This window comes from Sceloporus occidentalis, unplaced genomic scaffold (assembly GCF_023333645.1).
Source record: "Sceloporus occidentalis isolate IW3139 unplaced genomic scaffold, rSceOcc1.0.p SCAF_21, whole genome shotgun sequence".
In the NCBI taxonomy this organism is placed as follows: domain Eukaryota; kingdom Metazoa; phylum Chordata; class Lepidosauria; order Squamata; family Phrynosomatidae; genus Sceloporus; species Sceloporus occidentalis.
In genome coordinates this window covers 6,849,640-6,867,409 of record NW_028317001.1, presented here as the reverse complement: position 1 = coordinate 6,867,409, position 17,770 = coordinate 6,849,640, and the positions used below count along the sequence as shown (strand labels likewise).

Genomic DNA, 17,770 nt, shown 5'->3' with positions numbered 1-17,770 from the left:
TCGCGACGTCATAAAGGCGCCGCAAAAAGAAGCTCCGAAATGGAGCTTCTTTTTTGCTCCGCGCGGGAGCCGCGCGGTTTGGCTGCTGCGGCTCCCTCGCGGAGCAAATGGCGCCGGCGGGAGACCGCCGCAAAGCGGCGGTCTGTATCCCGCCTGAGTGTCCAAAGGTAAAATCCCAGGATTCCATAGCACTGAGTGGTTAAAGCGGTGTCAAAGTGTCATATTTTTATAGTGTGGATGTAGCCTTCTTGGAAAAGGGGCTGATGATGGAGAAAAGCACTAAGGAACTCTGGAGGTTTCAGCAGATGATTTATTTATTTATGATGCACTCATTTCACATCTAGCTATGGGGACATAACCAGGGCCCTCTCCAATTCCCCACCACTCTAAGAAGGCATGGAATATCTGTTGTGAAGGGGAGCTGCAGTGAATCTATGCTAGGTCCAGGGGGCTTTGTTTGGTGCAGAGGGAGGAAAGGGATGCCCACCTCTGCATTGGCCCAAAGGAGGCATATGTCATCTGCGTATGTCACCAGGAGGATGCTGTTCTCTGTGTCTTTGAGTGCTGCAGGGTTTCTTGCCAAGCCAATCCTAACCCTGGTCCCTTTTCTCAGGAGCGTCATCTCAGACTCCTTGTACACGTCTTTGGGGCCTGTCTTTCTGGAAGTGACCCAAGTGCAGGACCACCAGGACCTCTGCCCACCTGATGGCCAACACAGAGGCCAACCAGAGGGAGTTGGGCTCCAAGAGAAGGAGGCTGCCGAGGTACAACAACTCTTTGGTGAGTCACTATCCTATTAGCTTCATCTGTGTCTCTGCTGTCCCAGTTTATGAAAGGATGCAAATAAAATACTGCCCGAGTTTGGCAGAGACAGTCCTGGTTAATCCTCTGTCACCCCATTATTTTGGGGGCTTTTAAAATGTCCTGGGTTCTTTTTCCTCCTCCCACTTTCCTTCTTCTTCAGCTCACTTCAATTTCTGCATAAGGAGTGCAAAGGGGTTTGCACCACATCAACTCAAAAGTGGGGAGAGAAGAGGAAAGAAGGAGGGTATGGCCCTTCCCAGGAGGCTGAAGCAAAAGCAAACTGCTGTGCACTTCCTAGCATGTGTGAACTTCCTCATAAACAACTTTGGCCATCTTGACCACCTTTTGGTGTTGCTTGTCCACATGTGTCTTGCTTTTCCTATCTGTGAAATGTTGGGGGCTGTGGGAGAACATCTCTGCATTTAAATATGGGGTGGGCCCAGTGGCCCTCAAGCCCACAGTGCTCCCCAGAACAGTTATTAAAAATGATGTTTGCCTCTCAAATGTGGCAAAAAATATCTAAATGCACCACAATTCTTTGGTGGCTAAATATACTGTATGTGTTGGGATAGTCAGTATCCTAATCCATCATCAATATCCCAAACATGTTCTCAATTATATTGTGTATTATAGTGTATATTATATATTATATTGAAAAGCTTCGAGACAAACTGGATTTCAAAGGCAGTAACTTTTTTCTGGCTGACAGAATTTAAAGTTTATTTCCTGGACTGAATTCTAAAGTGATCAAATAATATTTGGATGCACCATGTGCTTTCCTCCCCTTTTGCTTAGTCACTCTGTGGATGAGGGCTATTTTCTGTTGCAGGTGACCTTTGCAGATGTGGCAGTATATTTCACTGAGGACGAATGGAAACTGTTGTCGAAGAAACAGAGACTTATGTACAATCATATAATGATGGAGAATTATGAGAACGTGGCCTCTGTGGGTAAGGAACCGGAATCCACTAGCATTATAGAATCATAGAGTTGGAATAGACCACAAGGGCCATCCAGTTCAACCCTCTTCTGCCATGCAGGAATACACATTCCAAACACCATCCAGCCTCTGTTTAAAGACCTCCAAAGAAGAGGACTCCACCAAACTCTAAGGGAGTATATTCCACTGTCAAAGAGCTCTTACTGTCCCAAAGTTCCCCCTAATGTTTAGGTGAAATCTCTTTTTCTGTGACTTGCATCCATTGTGGTGTCTCTTTTTCTCTGTAGCAGCAGAAAGCAAGCTTGTTCCATCCTCAATACGACCCTTTCCAATATTTAAACATGGATATCATATCCACTCTTAACTTTCTTTTCTCCATGGTAAACATACCCAGCTCTCTAAGCTGCTCCTCATAAGGCTTGATGGTTTCCAGATCCTTCACCATTTTGGTTGCCTTCCTCTGGGCATGTTCCAACTTGTCAACATCCTTTTTGAATTGTGGAGGCCAGAACTGGACACAGGATTATTCCAAGTGAGGCCTGACCAAAGCTGAATAGAGTGGCACTATTATTTCCCTTGATCTAGAAACTATACTCATATTGATGTAGCCTTTTTAGCCGCCACATCACATTGTTGGCCTATGTTGAACTTGTGGTCTACTAGGAGTCCTAGATCCCTTTCAAGCGTAGTTTAATTGTGATAGAAACATCCTGTAGAATATTTTAAGTTGTAGGTCAGTGAGGCACTATTGCTCTCCACTTTATAAGGATTCTTAATACCGCATTGTAAACTGCCAATTGTCAGAACCAACTTCTGTGGTTCATCCAGAATGGTATTGGTGTTTAGGGGGGATTGTTAGTAGTTTAAATGCTAGTAGTTTTAAGTAGTTGGTAAGTATAATGGGGCCTAGAACGGCTTGGGGAAAGGAAGCAGTTGTGGAGGCTCTTAACTGACTAGTTTTCCTTAAGTTCTTTACAAGTGGGTAAGCCTGCCAGAAGAGATCCGTCTTAAGTGCTTTCTTGAAAGCATCCAAGGTGGTGATAAGACAGATCTCGTTCAGTAAGTTGTTCCATAACTTGGGGGCCATGGCTGTCTACGCTCTGTGAGAAGTTGTTAAAGGTAATAACCAAAACTTAGTATTGTGCCCAGAAGCTAATTGGCAGCCAATGTAGGGATACTGGTGTTATATGGTCTGACCTAGATGTTCTGGTGACCAATCTGGCTGCCGCGTTTTGAACTAACTGAAGCTTCCGAACTTGGAACAAAGGTAGCCCCATGTAGAGCACTGAACCTAAGAACTGAACTCGAAATCAGGCCCTTGTTTTCATACATATTAAGGGTTCCATTTAGCAATTATGAGCAATGTCTATGAAGAGAGGAAAGGGTGACACAAAAGTTCCTTTTTCTCTAATGTCTCTTTTCCAACCTGAATTTGCTTAGCTCCATGGTTGATTCCAGAGGCCCTTTGTCACTCGAATTGCTGGAGTCTGGGGAGGACAAACCCAAATGTTATGCTTTTAGGGGAATTTCATACTTAGCTCAAAGGAGAGATTGAGGCAACAGTGACCTCAGGATTCATCCCAACTATACCAGGCCTGAAAGAACACAGAAGTCCAGAGGCATTTCAAATAGGTTTTTGTGTTTTATTTAGGGGAAAAGCAAAATATATGCATACACACACATATACACATATAAGTGTTCACGCACACACGTAAGAACTGGGTAACAAAGGTGGGAGTGGTAAATAGTGTAAAGCTTTGCTAATGGTAATACATTACCTAGATGGATCTTGATCCCAATTGCTGAGGGTCCAGGAAGGGGAGAGAAGTCAGTAACTCCAATGGCAACTGGGGCTGGCGAGTGTAGTGAGGTGTTTAGCAATGTACACCAATGGACTGTCTGTCTGCAACTGGACTTACGCTGAAGAACAGCCAGTTAGGGCTGATATTTATACTGAAATTGTTGCTTGGGGGCAGAAACAGAGCATTCGAAGAGGTTTAAAATGTTTTAGAATGATTCCTGGGTGGGGAAAGTACTGTCTGAAACTGAAATGAATGTAATGGGTGCTTGGTAGAAATACTTCAACCAAAAAAGATTGTCACACCCGCTCTTAGGTCCTTCATGGCTCTGAATTCTGGTCCCATTCACAAGCCAATGTATAGCACAGTCTGAAGGCAACACTCCCAGAGCTCAACAATAACAGAGTACAGAAGCAAATCTCCAGATATAGGTATTGGCAATGCACTAACCACTTTCCACACTTAAAAATAACTCACAGACACAGTTGATTTCCTCCAAGTCCTTGGAGGTTCTTTATCTTGAGTTGCAATAGAAAACAAATATTTACCAGTTTTCCTCTCTGACTTCCATCAACTTCACAATCTCTTGTGCACACAACTCCAACCCACATCAATCCGCATGTGAGCTGTATACTGTATTGGTTGTGAGTCATCTCCTGGTGCCACACAGCATGAAGCATCCTCTGCAGTTAGCTTGCATCATGCCATGTGCTCTGACTCAACACTCTATGGCATTCTCACAGGAAATGATGCCACTTTTCAATTAAATAGTTTTACATATATTTAATGGTATATATTTCAACTGCCTGACTATCTGCTTCTACTGATTTCCTCATGGCAGTTCCCCTTCAATCTCTTCTTTGGTAGTTCCTATGTGTAAGGATACAATCATTATATGGATTTGGGGCATCCAGAACAGCGTCATGCTCAGGTCACTCTCACCAACTTTATTAAGTTAATCTCAAATAGGGAGGGGTGAACGTGGGGCTAAATCTTGGGACAAGACTTTCCTCTCTTAACACTGAGATTCAGTCTTGTCTGTCATTGTCCTCCTTTACAGAAGAATTTGTCAGTCACGAGAGAATCCACACAAGAAAGAAGTCACATAAATGCCAGCATTGTGGGAAATATTTTGCTTACAAGTCAGTCCTTGTAAAGCATCAAAGATTCCACACAGGAGAGAAGCCATACAAATGCCAGCATTGTGGGAAATGTTTTTCTCAGAAGTCAAGCCTAGTGACACATCAGAGAGTCCACACCGGAGAGAAGCCATACAAATGCCAGCGTTGTGGGAAAGGTTTTCCTCGGAGGTCACACCTAGTGAGACATCAGAGAGTCCACACAGGAGAGAAGCCATACAAATGCCAACGTTGTGGGAAATGTTTTTCTTCAAAGTCAGACCTAGTGACACATCAGAGAGTCCACACAGGAGAGAAGCCATACAAATGCCAGCATTGTGAGAAATGTTTCTCTCAGAAGTCAGACCTAGTGAAACATCAGAGAGTCCACACAGGAGAGAAGCCATACAAATGCCAGCGTTGTGGGAAATGTTTTTCTTCAACGTCAAACCTAGTGAGACATCAGAGAGTCCACACAGGAGAGAAGCCATACAAATGCCAACGTTGTGGGAAATGTTTTTCTTCAAAGTCAGACCTAGTGACACATCAGAGAGTCCACACAGGAGAGAAGCCATACAAATGCCAGCGTTGTGGGAAATGTTTTCCTCGGAGGTCACACCTAGTGAGACATCAGAGAGTCCACACAGGAGAGAAGCCACACAAATGCCAGCATTGTGGGAAAGATTTTTCTTGGAAGTCAGACCTAGTGATACATAAAAGAGTCCACACAGGAGAGAAGCCATACAAATGTCAGCATTGTGGGAAATGTTTTTCTTCAATGTCAGACCTAGTGAAACATCAGAGAGTCCACACAGGAGAGAAGCCACACAAATCCCAGAATTGAACGAACATTATATTTGTAAAGAAGCATTACAAAGAATATATTTTTAATCCTGTGGTGATAAGAAAAGGTCCTTGTGATTTTGTGTGTTAGGTTTGTGTGTCCATATGTCTGTTTATGTTTTTCAGTTATATTTTGTTAAGTTGAGGTTTTAATTCTATTAGTATAGATTATTGCTTTAGTTCATAAACTTGACTGGGGATTATGGGTGGTGGAATAGGTTAGCTAGACAGAGGGGTGGGATTTGTTGCAGCTGATTAGAATAGTTTTGGAATGATAGCTTTTGTAATTTGTGGGATGTTGGCTGAAGAAAGTTGGGGGCAGGTATTAACAGAAAGGGCTAGTTTCTGCTAATAGCAAAGGGGCCTTGTTACCTGTGGGGCATAGACTGTGGGAATTGGAGGTGGGGGCTAGGTTTGGAAGAGGGTGATGTTTTAGGTTTTGGGGTTTTAATGTATTGTTTAGCTTTGGGAGAGCAGTTCTGATTTAAATGCTGAATTTCTGATTATGTGTTCTGAATAAAGTTCTTTGCTGTTTCAACACATTGGACTCTTTGATGCACAGAAGTTCTGAATTTGCCCAAAACTGACCCTTTCTTCTCTCTTCAGTCCTCAGCTCCATTCCCAGCCATAAAACAGAGGCAAACACACACACACACACACACACTCTCAAAAAGACAGAGCTATATGTACAAAGCAGAGCCTTCCCAGACTTTCCCTCCTGAGCCCAGCTCCGCAGCTTGGGCTCCATTCCGGAAGGAGGAAAAAAAGGTAATAGTTGTTCCCTTCTTCCAAAGGCCTACAGTGGAATAAACAGCAGCAGCAGCAAGGGCCTTACAATCCCTGCACATACTCAGGAGCGGCCTTTAGGGCATCTGCGCATACACACTCTCAGCCCCTTAAGCTGCTGCCCTCGCAGCCTGCTGTGAGGGAGGGAAGTGGGGAGAGCCCTTGGTCATTTGGAGGAACCCCCCAGTTCGGGGACCATGCTGAAAGGGCCTTGGGCCCCCTTGAAGGGATCTATGTTAAAAGAGAAGAAGGAAGGAATAAAGGAGTGAACGTGCCAAGGGAAGAGAAGCATAAAGGGACTGCTGAAGCTTTCTGGGATCTGACCCAGGCACCTTCCCCTCAGAATCCACAGCTCACTATGATGGTTTAAATGACTATATCACAGATAATATCTCTCAGATAAGAGCCAAATTGGACGTCAGCATTATTGCAGAGGCTGTAAGTGAGGCGTCCAGTGACTGTGAGTAAGATCATAGTGGATCAAATTGAATCTGAGTACTGAGGACGTGGACAAGCTCCTTGGAAGTGTGAAGAGGAGAACTTGCCCTCTCAACCCTTGCCCTTCATATATTGCCCGAGATATATCATAGATGCATCTCTTAGGAAGGTCTATTTTCCATCATGCTTAAAAGAAGCGGTGTTACGGCCATTTATGGGAAAACGCTCCCTAGATCCCTTGGAGATGAACAATTACAGACCAGTCTCCCGTCTTCCATTTCTAACCAACATAATTTTGAGGGCAGTTGCTCTTCATCTCCAAGCAGTCTTGGATGAGAGATTATCTGGACCCATTTCAAACTGGCTTCAGGATGGGATACGGGGTCAAAACTGTTATGGTTGCCTTAGTAAATGATCTTTGCTTCAAGGTGGGATGTAACTTACCAAACTTTAAGCTGTATTATGCAGCTTGTCTCAAATGGTTAGAAGAATGGTTCAAATTAGAAAACAAGAATTTATTCAATATAGAAAAAGCTAACCTGAATCTTGGTATACATGCATATATGTGGTATAGAAAACGAAAAGATAATAATGCTTTTAACCATCATGTTATAAGAAGATCATTGCTTAAAGTATGGTATAAAATAAGACATCAGTTTTGGGTGTCATTGCAAGAAGCCTATTACAATAGAACAAAGGACAAAGATGCTCCATGGCTAAGATAACGGAGATTTAATGAAGAAAACACCAGAAGGAAAATACAATATGAAATCTATGGAAGAACTTAATGAAAAAGGAAACATGAAGAATTGGTTTTTATACAACCAATTAAACAATTGTTTTAAGGCAGACAATAAAGCTCCTGGGTTAAGGATGGATAACCGTGAAATAGATAAAATTATGATGGATAAAAAAGGTAAACACATATCTAAATATTATAAACTATTAAAAGAAAGAGACCTAGAAGATGAAATTATTAAACACAGCATTGTAAGATGGGCAGGTGATATAAATAAAACTATAACTATAGAGGAATGGGGAAAATCATGGAAAGGAACAAATAAATTCACTCTGTGCCAAAAGTACAGTGGTACCTCGGGATACGAATTACCCAGGTTACGAAATTTTCAGGATACGAAAAAAATTAATTTAAAAAAACTGTTTCGGGTTAAGAAAGTTTTTTCGGGTTACGAAAAAACTTTTGGTGCTTTTCGGCGCGATTTCGCACCAAAAAGCGGCTTTTCCCCATTAGCGCCTATGGGGATTCGGCTTGCGAAAGCCTTTCGGGTTACGAAATTGACAGCGGAACGAATTAATTTCGTAACCCGAGGCACCACTGTATAAAGAAAATGATATCAAAATGTTATTCAAGTGGTATCTAACCCCCAAAAAACACACCAGAGATACAAAGCTGGCAATACTAAGTGCTGGAAATGCGGAGAACCTGAGGGAAGCTTCTTTCATATTGGTGGACATGCATTAAAGCTCAAGGATTCTGGCAAAGGATTCATGGAAGCATCCAAAACATTCTGGATATAAATATTCCCTTTGAACCCAATTTATTTTTACTAAACATGACACACAACATAAAGTCAGTAAAATACAATAGACTTGTTTTATATATGGTCTCATGTGCAAGGATCTTATTTGCTCAAGTTTGGAAATCTACAATTACTCCTTCTATCGAAGATTGGTTGATTAAGATACATGAAGCTAGAAATATGGATATAGTTTCTGCCTTACTAAGAGGGAGATCAAAAGGATATTTAGAAATGGAACAGAGTTGTCTTAAAACATTTGAAGAAACGGATGATAACACTCCGTTAAATTAATAGTTAATGTTTGGTCGATATTTGGTAATTTAAATACTATCATGGGAATATCTCAGTGTAATAAACATTTTTGAAAGTCAAAAAAGGAAGACCCACATCATTGTTGTGGGGAGCACCACACACCGAGTTGTATAGCCACATTCTGTGCTGCTCCTGGCCTTGCTGCAGGTGAGCCATTGACAGTTCGAGGGTGGCGACACGCTCCAACGCTGCAATGGTCAAAGGAAGTGTTTAGACTTTGCTTGTTGTTTCTTGCTCCCTTCACCCTTAAATGTAGGGGCCATTCAGACTACATTTTACCCTGGTTCCCAAACCAGTTTAAAAGTTGGAAGTACACACTCACGCTGATTATAACACAACTTGATCAGGGGCTTGCGCAAGAGATCCAGGGCAAATCCCCCCTAGCGTGGCTTTACTGAAAGTGGACTATTGACCCTTTCTTTTTGAAAACAACTGGCTCTTCCCTGCTACCGGCAAATATGAACTCAGCCCCGGTCATGATCGGGTCAAGTTCAGGGGGTTGATTCCCCTGATTGAGGTCAAGGGTAGTAGGAACTTGTTTCCGGGGAGATTCAATATGGGGGAACCCGGATCTGCCCAGTTCTATCCAGGGCAAATGAGGGAGTGGGAATGGGGCCTTTGTGAAGGTGGGGGGACTGGCCTTCCTGGTGCTGGCCCTCCAGGTGAGCGATGCATTGGGCAAGGAGTCCCTCTCCTCATCGCCTGCAGCCTCTGGTTCCCCTGGAGGCAGGGACTCTTCTCCAGCATCACCTGGAACACGGAACCAGAACAATGGACAACAACAGACAAATAAGAGAAAACACAAGATTAGTATTAAACATATTGGAATTCTATGAAAAACACAACGAAAGAGAATTAGGCTTATTATTAGTAGATCTAGAAAAAGCATTTGACACAGTTTGTTGGGAGACACTTTTTGAAATTTTAGGGAAATTGGAATTAGGCACCAAGTGTATAGGATGGATTAGAGAAATATATAAAGACCAAAAAGCAAGAATTATGGTGAACGGCGAAAAATCCAATTTTATCAAAATTAACAGGGGTACACGACAGGGCTGTCCCCTCTCCCCGTTATTATTTATACTTACAATTGAAAGACTGATTAAAATGATCAAGAATAATGACCATATCCAAGGTTTAAAAATAAAAAAACCACGAATACAAAGTGCGGGCTTTCGCCGTTGACCTTGTAATTTTTTAAAATGACCCGTGTAAAAGCGCAATAGAATTAGTAAAAAAAGTTGAAGAATTTGGAGAAATAACAGGTTGTAAGCTAAATAAAGATAAATCCACGATATTAACTAAAAACATGTCTCCAGACAAAGAAAGGAAATTATCAGAAATGTTAAAGATTAAAATAGAAAAAAACACAAAATATTTAGGAATAACAATATCTAACAATCTGAATGAGCTATTCGACATTAACTATAAAAAAACATGGAAAGAAATTAAATTGAAATTGGAGAAATGGAGAAAATAAAATTTATCATTCATGGGGAAAATAGCAGCAATAAAAATGATGGTTCTTCTGAAAATTTTATATCTATTCCAAACACTCCCAATCGTAATCAAAGACATTTTTTTCAAAATCTGGCAAAGAGATTTAAGTCATTTTATTTGGCAAAAAAAGAGACCTGGAATTAGATTAAAAACAATGCAAGACTCAATAGAGAGAGGTGGATTAGGCCTACCAAATTTAAAATTATATTTTGAGGCATGCAGTTTAATGTGGATCAAAGAATGGATTTTGCTAAAAGATGAAGAACTATTAGAGATCGAGGGTGACAAAGTAATATTTGGATGGCATGCTTATTTGGGATACGATAAAATAAAAGCAAATAAAGATTTTAATTTACATTACATTAGAAGGTCACTACTCAAAACATGGAATAAATATAAATTTAGAATTATGGCAAAATTTCCTACTTGGCTTTCCCCCCAGGAAGCTATTCAAAAATCAGAAACGAGACAAAAAACAGAATGGCTAACATATTCAAAACTATTTAAAAAAGACAAAAAGGAAAGTGTAGAATTCAAAACACAAAAGGAACTCTTTGAGGAAGGGATAGAATTAGATTGGTTTAGATACTGGCAGATAAGAGAAAGATTCAAAGTGGATTCCAAAATAGCAAATTTTGAGGCCGAATCTAATGAATTTGGGAAAATAATAGAAAAAGAAAACCCAAAATGGATATCAGAATTTTACAAATTATTGCTTAGTTGGCAGCAAGAAGAAGAAGTAATAAAAGAAAATATGATACAATGGGCAAAAAATATTGGTTATCCTCTAAATTTAGATAGATGGGAAGCGGTGTGGAAAAAGAGATTAAAATATTCGGCCTCACATAATTTGAGAGAAAGCTATTATAAAACCTATTTCCGGTGGTACTTAACGCCAGAAAAGATATCCAAGATTTATAAATCAACAAACAATTTATGCTGGAAATGCCAAAAAGAACCTGGAACTTTATATCATTGCCTCTGGTCATGTAAATTAGTTAAGAATTTCTGGAAAAAGGTATACGAGACGATAAACCTGACTCTACCAACAAAAATCAAATTTCTCCCTGAAACTTTCCTATTAAATATGTGGGAAGAGGATGTAGACAGAAGACATGGGAAGGTTTTGTATTATCTAATATCAATGGCGAGATTGGATCTAACGCAAAAATGGAAAGGGAAAAAGTTTCCAAGCAAAAAAGACTGGCTAATGAAAGTTTATGATGCAATAGAAATGGATAAAATGACACAATTGCTCAGAAATCAATCTCTAGAGGAAGTAAATGAAGAATGGGCGAAGGTTTTGGAAAGTTTGAACAAGGAATGGGGAAAGATAGCAACAATTAGCTTTTGTAAGTAATAGTAATAAATAAAATAGTAGAGTACACATATCATTTCTAGTAGATTATAAGAGTTGGAGAGTTAAGACGAAACAAAAAATCTCGACGACCTAAAATAATAAAAGATATTAGATGGGTTTAAAATGAATTACGTATAGGATCAATAAATAGATAGCAGTAAGATCAAGAATAAGCGGAAAGGGAAGATTTAGAAATCATACCATCGCTGTGGATGGACCTTTGAAAGGAAAATAATAACGATATCATAAATCTGAAGTAAGTTCAAAAGGGTGGAAAACAAAAACAACTATACCCAATAGGATCAGAGAGAGAAGTCTGGTAAGAATGGGATGAGAGATGGTGGAAGAGTGGAAGAGGGAAGAGAATGAATGAATGAAGGTAAAGTAGGTGTTGGAAGGTGAGTGTATGTAGTAAAGATAGGAGAGAAGAGGAGTGGTGAAGGTAATTAGACGGGAGGAAGAGAAGAAGGGATCTAAGGAGAGGATGGAAGAAGTAGAAGGTAACAGTGGGAAGGAGTTCAACTAAAACAGAAGGAACAAGGAGGGATGTAACGGAAGACAAGAGGTAAAGGGGAAACAAAAACACTAAAGAAAGAAGATAAGATACAACATCTAAACTTTATGGGAATAGAGAAAGACTCACTTCTCCAACACGTAAATATATATATGTATATATATATCTGTACATGTATATCTTCCCCCTTGGGTTACGTAATCCTTTCTAGATCTCTGCTCTGTCCAATTTCCTCTTGATGTACAACTCGATATAAGGACTAGTGAGTCTGTACCGAGATACATTTGTTATTGTTGTTGTGTGTTTTTAATTTTCAATAAAAAATTTAATAATAATAAAAAATAGAATCATATTGTACAGACAATCACAGAGGAATAAGCACAACATTAAATCCAATAACAATAGTAAATGCAACATTGAAATGCCTATAGATCTATATTCTTGCATTTCCTCATGGTTTGTTGTTAACTTTCTGAAAGCTTAATTTTTTAAAATTTCTTCAAATATCCTTTATTTATGAGAAATTACAATCATTGATATCTACAGATCCTTTTCAAAAACAGATAATAAAACATACCCATCCTAAATTACTTCTGATATATACATTATGTACATCTTTGAATACTACTATATTATCTAATTCTACCTATCTCTTCCTAAGGCTAATTACCATTATCCTCCATTACCTCCTAAACTACATCCACTAGCTCCTATCTTTTTTCTTTTATGACTTTCCATAGAATCCTTTTCCTATTAATATGGAATCCTAAACTTCCTTTAATTACCCCTTTAGAGTGTTACCCCCCGGAACTAATTTCTCCTTCATATACTGTTCGCTTATACTTCAAGCCCCGTCTGTATTGTAACCGCTTTTTCTCTCTCTAAGTATTCCTTCCGAGGTTTCCATACTTGGTAAAATTTATTCAAGGTGCCTTTCCTGAGTAGTGTAGTCAGTTTGTCCATCTCTAAATAATCCATGACTTTCAGTCTCCATTCATCTATCCTCGGACTTTCCTCCACTTTCCAATATTTGGCGAATGATACTCTTGCCGCCACGATCAGAAAGAAAAGCAATTTTTCATTTTCTTTATCCAAATCTAAAGTGTCTGTCAAGATTAAGAGATACAGCTTAGGTCCGGCTTTTTCTCTAACCTTAATTATTTTTCCAATCTCTATGTATCTTCCTCCAATATTTTTCTAAATTACTACAGCCCCACCAACGGTGTAAGTATGTTCCTACTTTTGTTTTGCATTTCCAACACATTTTTGATATTTTATATGGTGTTAAATACCACCTATACATTGTTTTGTATACATTTTCTTTTAACATTACACGTTGTGTATATTTAATTTTTGTCTGCCACAAATTTTCCCAATGTTCCAATTGAATCCGTTCCTTCAAATCTTGTGCCCATTTAATCATAAATTCCTTGACTGTTTCTTGTTCTAATTCATACTTTCTAATTAAATTGTATAATTTGGAAATTTGTTTTGTGTGGTCTTCTATTATTTTTTCTAATTCTCTCTCGACCGAACCAATTCCACCTTAATATCCGTTAGAAATCTCTCCCTCAACTGTCTGTAGGTGAACCAGTTGCATGAGAAGCCTTCTTCAATCAACTCTTCCTGAGTTTTCATAACTCTCTCCCATTCTTGAAGTTTAGAGATATCCTTATATGCCACCCAGGGATTTTTTTTTCCAATTCCTCTCTCTTAAATAGTGCCTCATTAGACGAGGTCCAAAGTGGTAATTGGGGACACCATCTATTCCTGTATGTTTTCCAAATTCTTAAAAGGATTCTCCTGATTATGTGATTATTAAAATTTGCATCTATCTTAATTTTGTTGTAGAATAAGTATCCGTGAATCCCAAATTTTAAATCCATTTTTTCCAAATGTATTATTCTTTTATTTTGAAGTTTAACCCAGTCCAATACCCAATCCAACACACAGGCATGGTAATACCATTTTAAATTTGGGAGGGCAAGACCCCCTCTAACCACTGAGTCTTGTAGTACTTTTGTTTTTATTCTTGCTTTTTTCCTATCCCAAATGAATTTAGAAATTTCTTTTTCCCATTTCTTAAAAGTCAAGTCATTGCCAATTATTGGGAGAGTTTGAAATAAAAATAAAAATTTGGGAAGCACCGCCATCTTAATTATTGCTATCTTACCCATCCACGAAATATGTAATTTAGCCCATTTTTCCAAATCTAATTTGATACCACATCGTTTCATAGTTGTTCTTAAATAATTCTATATTTTTGATATTAATATTACCCCTAAATATTTTACTGATTTAACTATATTGAAACTTGATTTTTCTTGTAGGGACTTCCTTTCTTCTTTATTCAGATTCATCGTCAAAATGCTTGTTTTTTCTATATTTACATGATAACCTGCTACTTTTCCAAATTTCTTTAATATTTTTAAAATATGTTCAATGCTCTCTTCTGAATTTGAAATAGTCAGGACCAAATCGTCTGCATACGCACCTAATTTATACTCTTCCCCCTTCAGTTTAAATCCTTCAATTGATTAATCTTCTCTTATTTTGTTTAACAGTACCTCCAGGAAAATTATAAATAGCAGTGGAAAGGTTAATAAATTGTTATTATTACATTTTTGAGACTCCATTATAAACATTTTCCCCGATTTGATTTCTTTCCAGTCAGTTCCACCTGTAATGGTTGAATCTCATTTCATCTAGAAATAGTATAATGTGTAATATCTTCCCTATACACAAGTTGAGAGGTTCAAGTATCGAAGAGAAGCTCTTCAACGGGTCTATTTTGAGTCTGGCTAAAAAAAAAAAATCAAACCAGGAGTACTTTTTTGGGCTATGTGGCCATGTTCTAGAAGAGTTTATTCCTGACGTTTCGCTGATATCTGTGGCTGCCATCTTTAGAGAATGCTGACCTGGAAGAGAATGGGTACACACACACACACACACACACACACACACACACACTGTGTGATCCTGGGTAAGGAGAAGTGATTCCCATGTTAATCTGTGTATTGCTCTGTTATTGATGGCCTGGCTTCAGGGTTGGGGGATATCACCAGTGTGTGCATTACAGTTTTCAGTTCTTCAGGTTCCAGGAAGGGGTGCAGATAGCGTATCAACTGAAGCTAATAACAGGCATTCATGGCCATCATATCTATCTGAGCCAACGTCTGGAGCGATGGATTCAGGAGCACCCCTAAACTGCAAACACAGTCCTTTAGGGGAAGTGTGACCCCATCCACAGATGGATCGCAGGTGACAAACCTCCATATCTGGATTAGGATCTCCAACAACGAGCAGCTCCGTCTCATCTGGATTCAGCTTCATTCGGTTTTTCCTCATCTAGACCTTTACTTTCTCAAGACATTCATTCAGAGGGTAGATGCCTTCCTTAGTTGACACTGAGGCAGCCAGGCTGGTCGCCGGAAAAAATAGGAGTGACCGAATAACACCCATCCTAAAATCTCTACACTGGCTGCCTATTCATTTCCAGGCACAGTACAAGGTGTTGGTTACTCAACTACAAGGCTGACTCAACTGCCCCCTCCCCTGAACCCTATTTTAGAACCATCGATAGCCTGCTGTGATGAATTTAACAACTTCTTCGCGGATAAAATCTCTCAGCTGAGGGCTGATCTCGACGCCAGTATTTTGCCAGAACCTATAAGAGAGGTATCCAGAGACTTTGTGGACTCTATTAAATTGGATCACTTTGAGTTTGTGAGTACCGAGGAAGTGGACAAGATTCTTCAAAGCGTAAGGAAGACGACTTGCTCTCTCGATCCCTGTCCTTCATGGTTGGCAGCCCAAGGAGGAACGGCAGTTACTTCCATGCTCTGCTGTATAATTAATTCATTCTTCAGGGAGGGACAATTTCCATCAAGTCTAAAGACAGCAATAGTAAAACCATTGCTAAAAAAGCCCTCCCTGGACCCCCTATCACGGAATAACTATCGACCGGTATCACTGCTGCCTTTCCTGGGAAAGGTGATCGAGAGAGCGGTTGCTCTCCAGCTTCATGGGATCTTGGAAGAAACAGATTTTCTAGACCCATTTTAAACCGGCTTCTGGGCGGGCTATGGAGTTGAGATGGCCATGGTTGCCTTAGTCGATGATCTCTGTCTGGGCATGGACAGGGGAAGCGTGTCCCTGTTAGTGCTTTTGGACATCTCAGCGGCTTTCGATACCATCAACCATGGTATCCTTCTGGAACGCCTGGGGGAGTTGGGAATCGGAGGCACTGCACTCCAGTGGTTCCGTTCCTACCTCTCGGGTATATTCCAGATGGTGCAGCTGGGGGACGTGTGCTCCAACAGGAGGGCACTTACATCTGGTGTCCCTCAGGGAGACATTCTGTCCCCCATGCTATGTAACATCTACATGAAACCGCTGGGTGAGATCATCCGGAGACACGGGGCGTGGTGTTATCAGTATGCTGATGACACCCAAATATGTTTTTCTGTGTCTCCGACTGATGCAGTGACTAGGGTTGGCATCTCTCCTCTAAATGCTTGTCTGGAGTTGGTAATGGGCTGGATGAGGGAAAACAAACTCAGTCTGAATCCAGAGAAAATGGAAGTACTTGTGATAGGCTCTCCTGGTCGGGGTGAGGTAATTTTCCACTTGTCCTGAATGGGGTCACGCTTCCCCTGAAGGACACAGTCCGCAGTCTGGGGGTGCTCCTGGATTCGCTGCTCCACTTGACTTCTCAGGTGGATGCGACGGTCAGGGGCACCTGTTATCAGCTTCGACTGATACGCCAGCTGCGACCCTACCTCGACCGGGGGGACCTTGAAACTGTGGTACATGCTCTGGTAACCTCTCGATTGGATTTCTGCAATGCGCTCTACATGGGGCAACCCTTCTACCAAACTCGGAAGCTTCAAATAGTTCAAAATATGGCAGCCCGGTTGGTCTCTGGATGTTCCAGGGCCAACCACATAACACTGATTCTGAAAGACCTTCATTGGCTGCCTGTTCGCTTCCGGGCACAATACAAGGTGTTGGTTATGACCTATAAAGCCCTAAATGGCTTGGGCCCGGGGTACTTGGAGGACCGCCTCTCCCCATATAATCCGCCCCGCACTCTCAGGTCATCTGGTAAGGATCTGCTGAAAATCCCTTCCTCCAGATATAAGTCAACCTCACAGAGAGCTTTTTCCATCTCAGCACCTGGGATCTAGAACACCCTTCCAGAGGATCTCTGTGCCACCTCCACTTTAGATCTCTTTAAAAAGAGATTGAAAACTTTTCTATTTCATCAAGCTTTCCCCGAAGTCCCATGTTAACGTGATCCTTCCCTATAATTGTGTGATAACTTCAAATATTTCAGCTGGCGTGATTGTGTTTTATCGGTTTTAATATGGAATGTGTATTTTGTATTGTTTTATTAGCCTTTGTATGAATTGAGTATTGATCATTGCATTTTTATCTTGTATTGCATATTGAATGTTTTGTACACCGCTGTGATCTAATTTTGGAATAGCAGTATAGAAATAAAACTTATTATTAACTTATTATTATTATAACCTTTAAAGCCCTGCATGGCTTGGGTCCAACCTATTTGAGGGATCGCCTGCTCCCACATAATCTGCCCCGCACCCTCAGGTCCTCTGGGAGGAATCTATTGCAGCCTTTAAAAACCAGGGCCTTCTCTGCAATTACTCCCAAACTATGGAACGGTCTGTGAGACGAGATCCGTCAAATTGCCAGCTTAGACAACGTTAAAGAAGCTGTCAAGATGGATCTCTTCCGGCAGGCCTTTCCTGAATAAAAGTGCCGGCCACAGAATGACTGCCCCCCACATCAT

The 17,770-nt window shown here is 40.5% G+C and overlaps 1 protein-coding gene across 1 annotated transcript in view; it reads left to right on the top strand.

Annotated features, from left to right (window-relative positions):
- Positions 1-1,664: 1,664 nt before the first annotated feature.
- LOC149301502 (uncharacterized) overlaps positions 1,665-17,770 on the top strand; it is an 84,399-nt gene continuing 68,293 nt past the window's right edge. The window contains exons 1-2 of the mRNA XM_089484017.1: positions 1,665-1,754; positions 4,604-5,428. Of these exons, the coding sequence (XP_089340143.1) occupies positions 1,706-1,754; positions 4,604-5,428 (874 nt within the window). The 5' untranslated portion in view covers positions 1,665-1,705. The remainder of the gene's footprint in view (positions 1,755-4,603; positions 5,429-17,770) is intronic.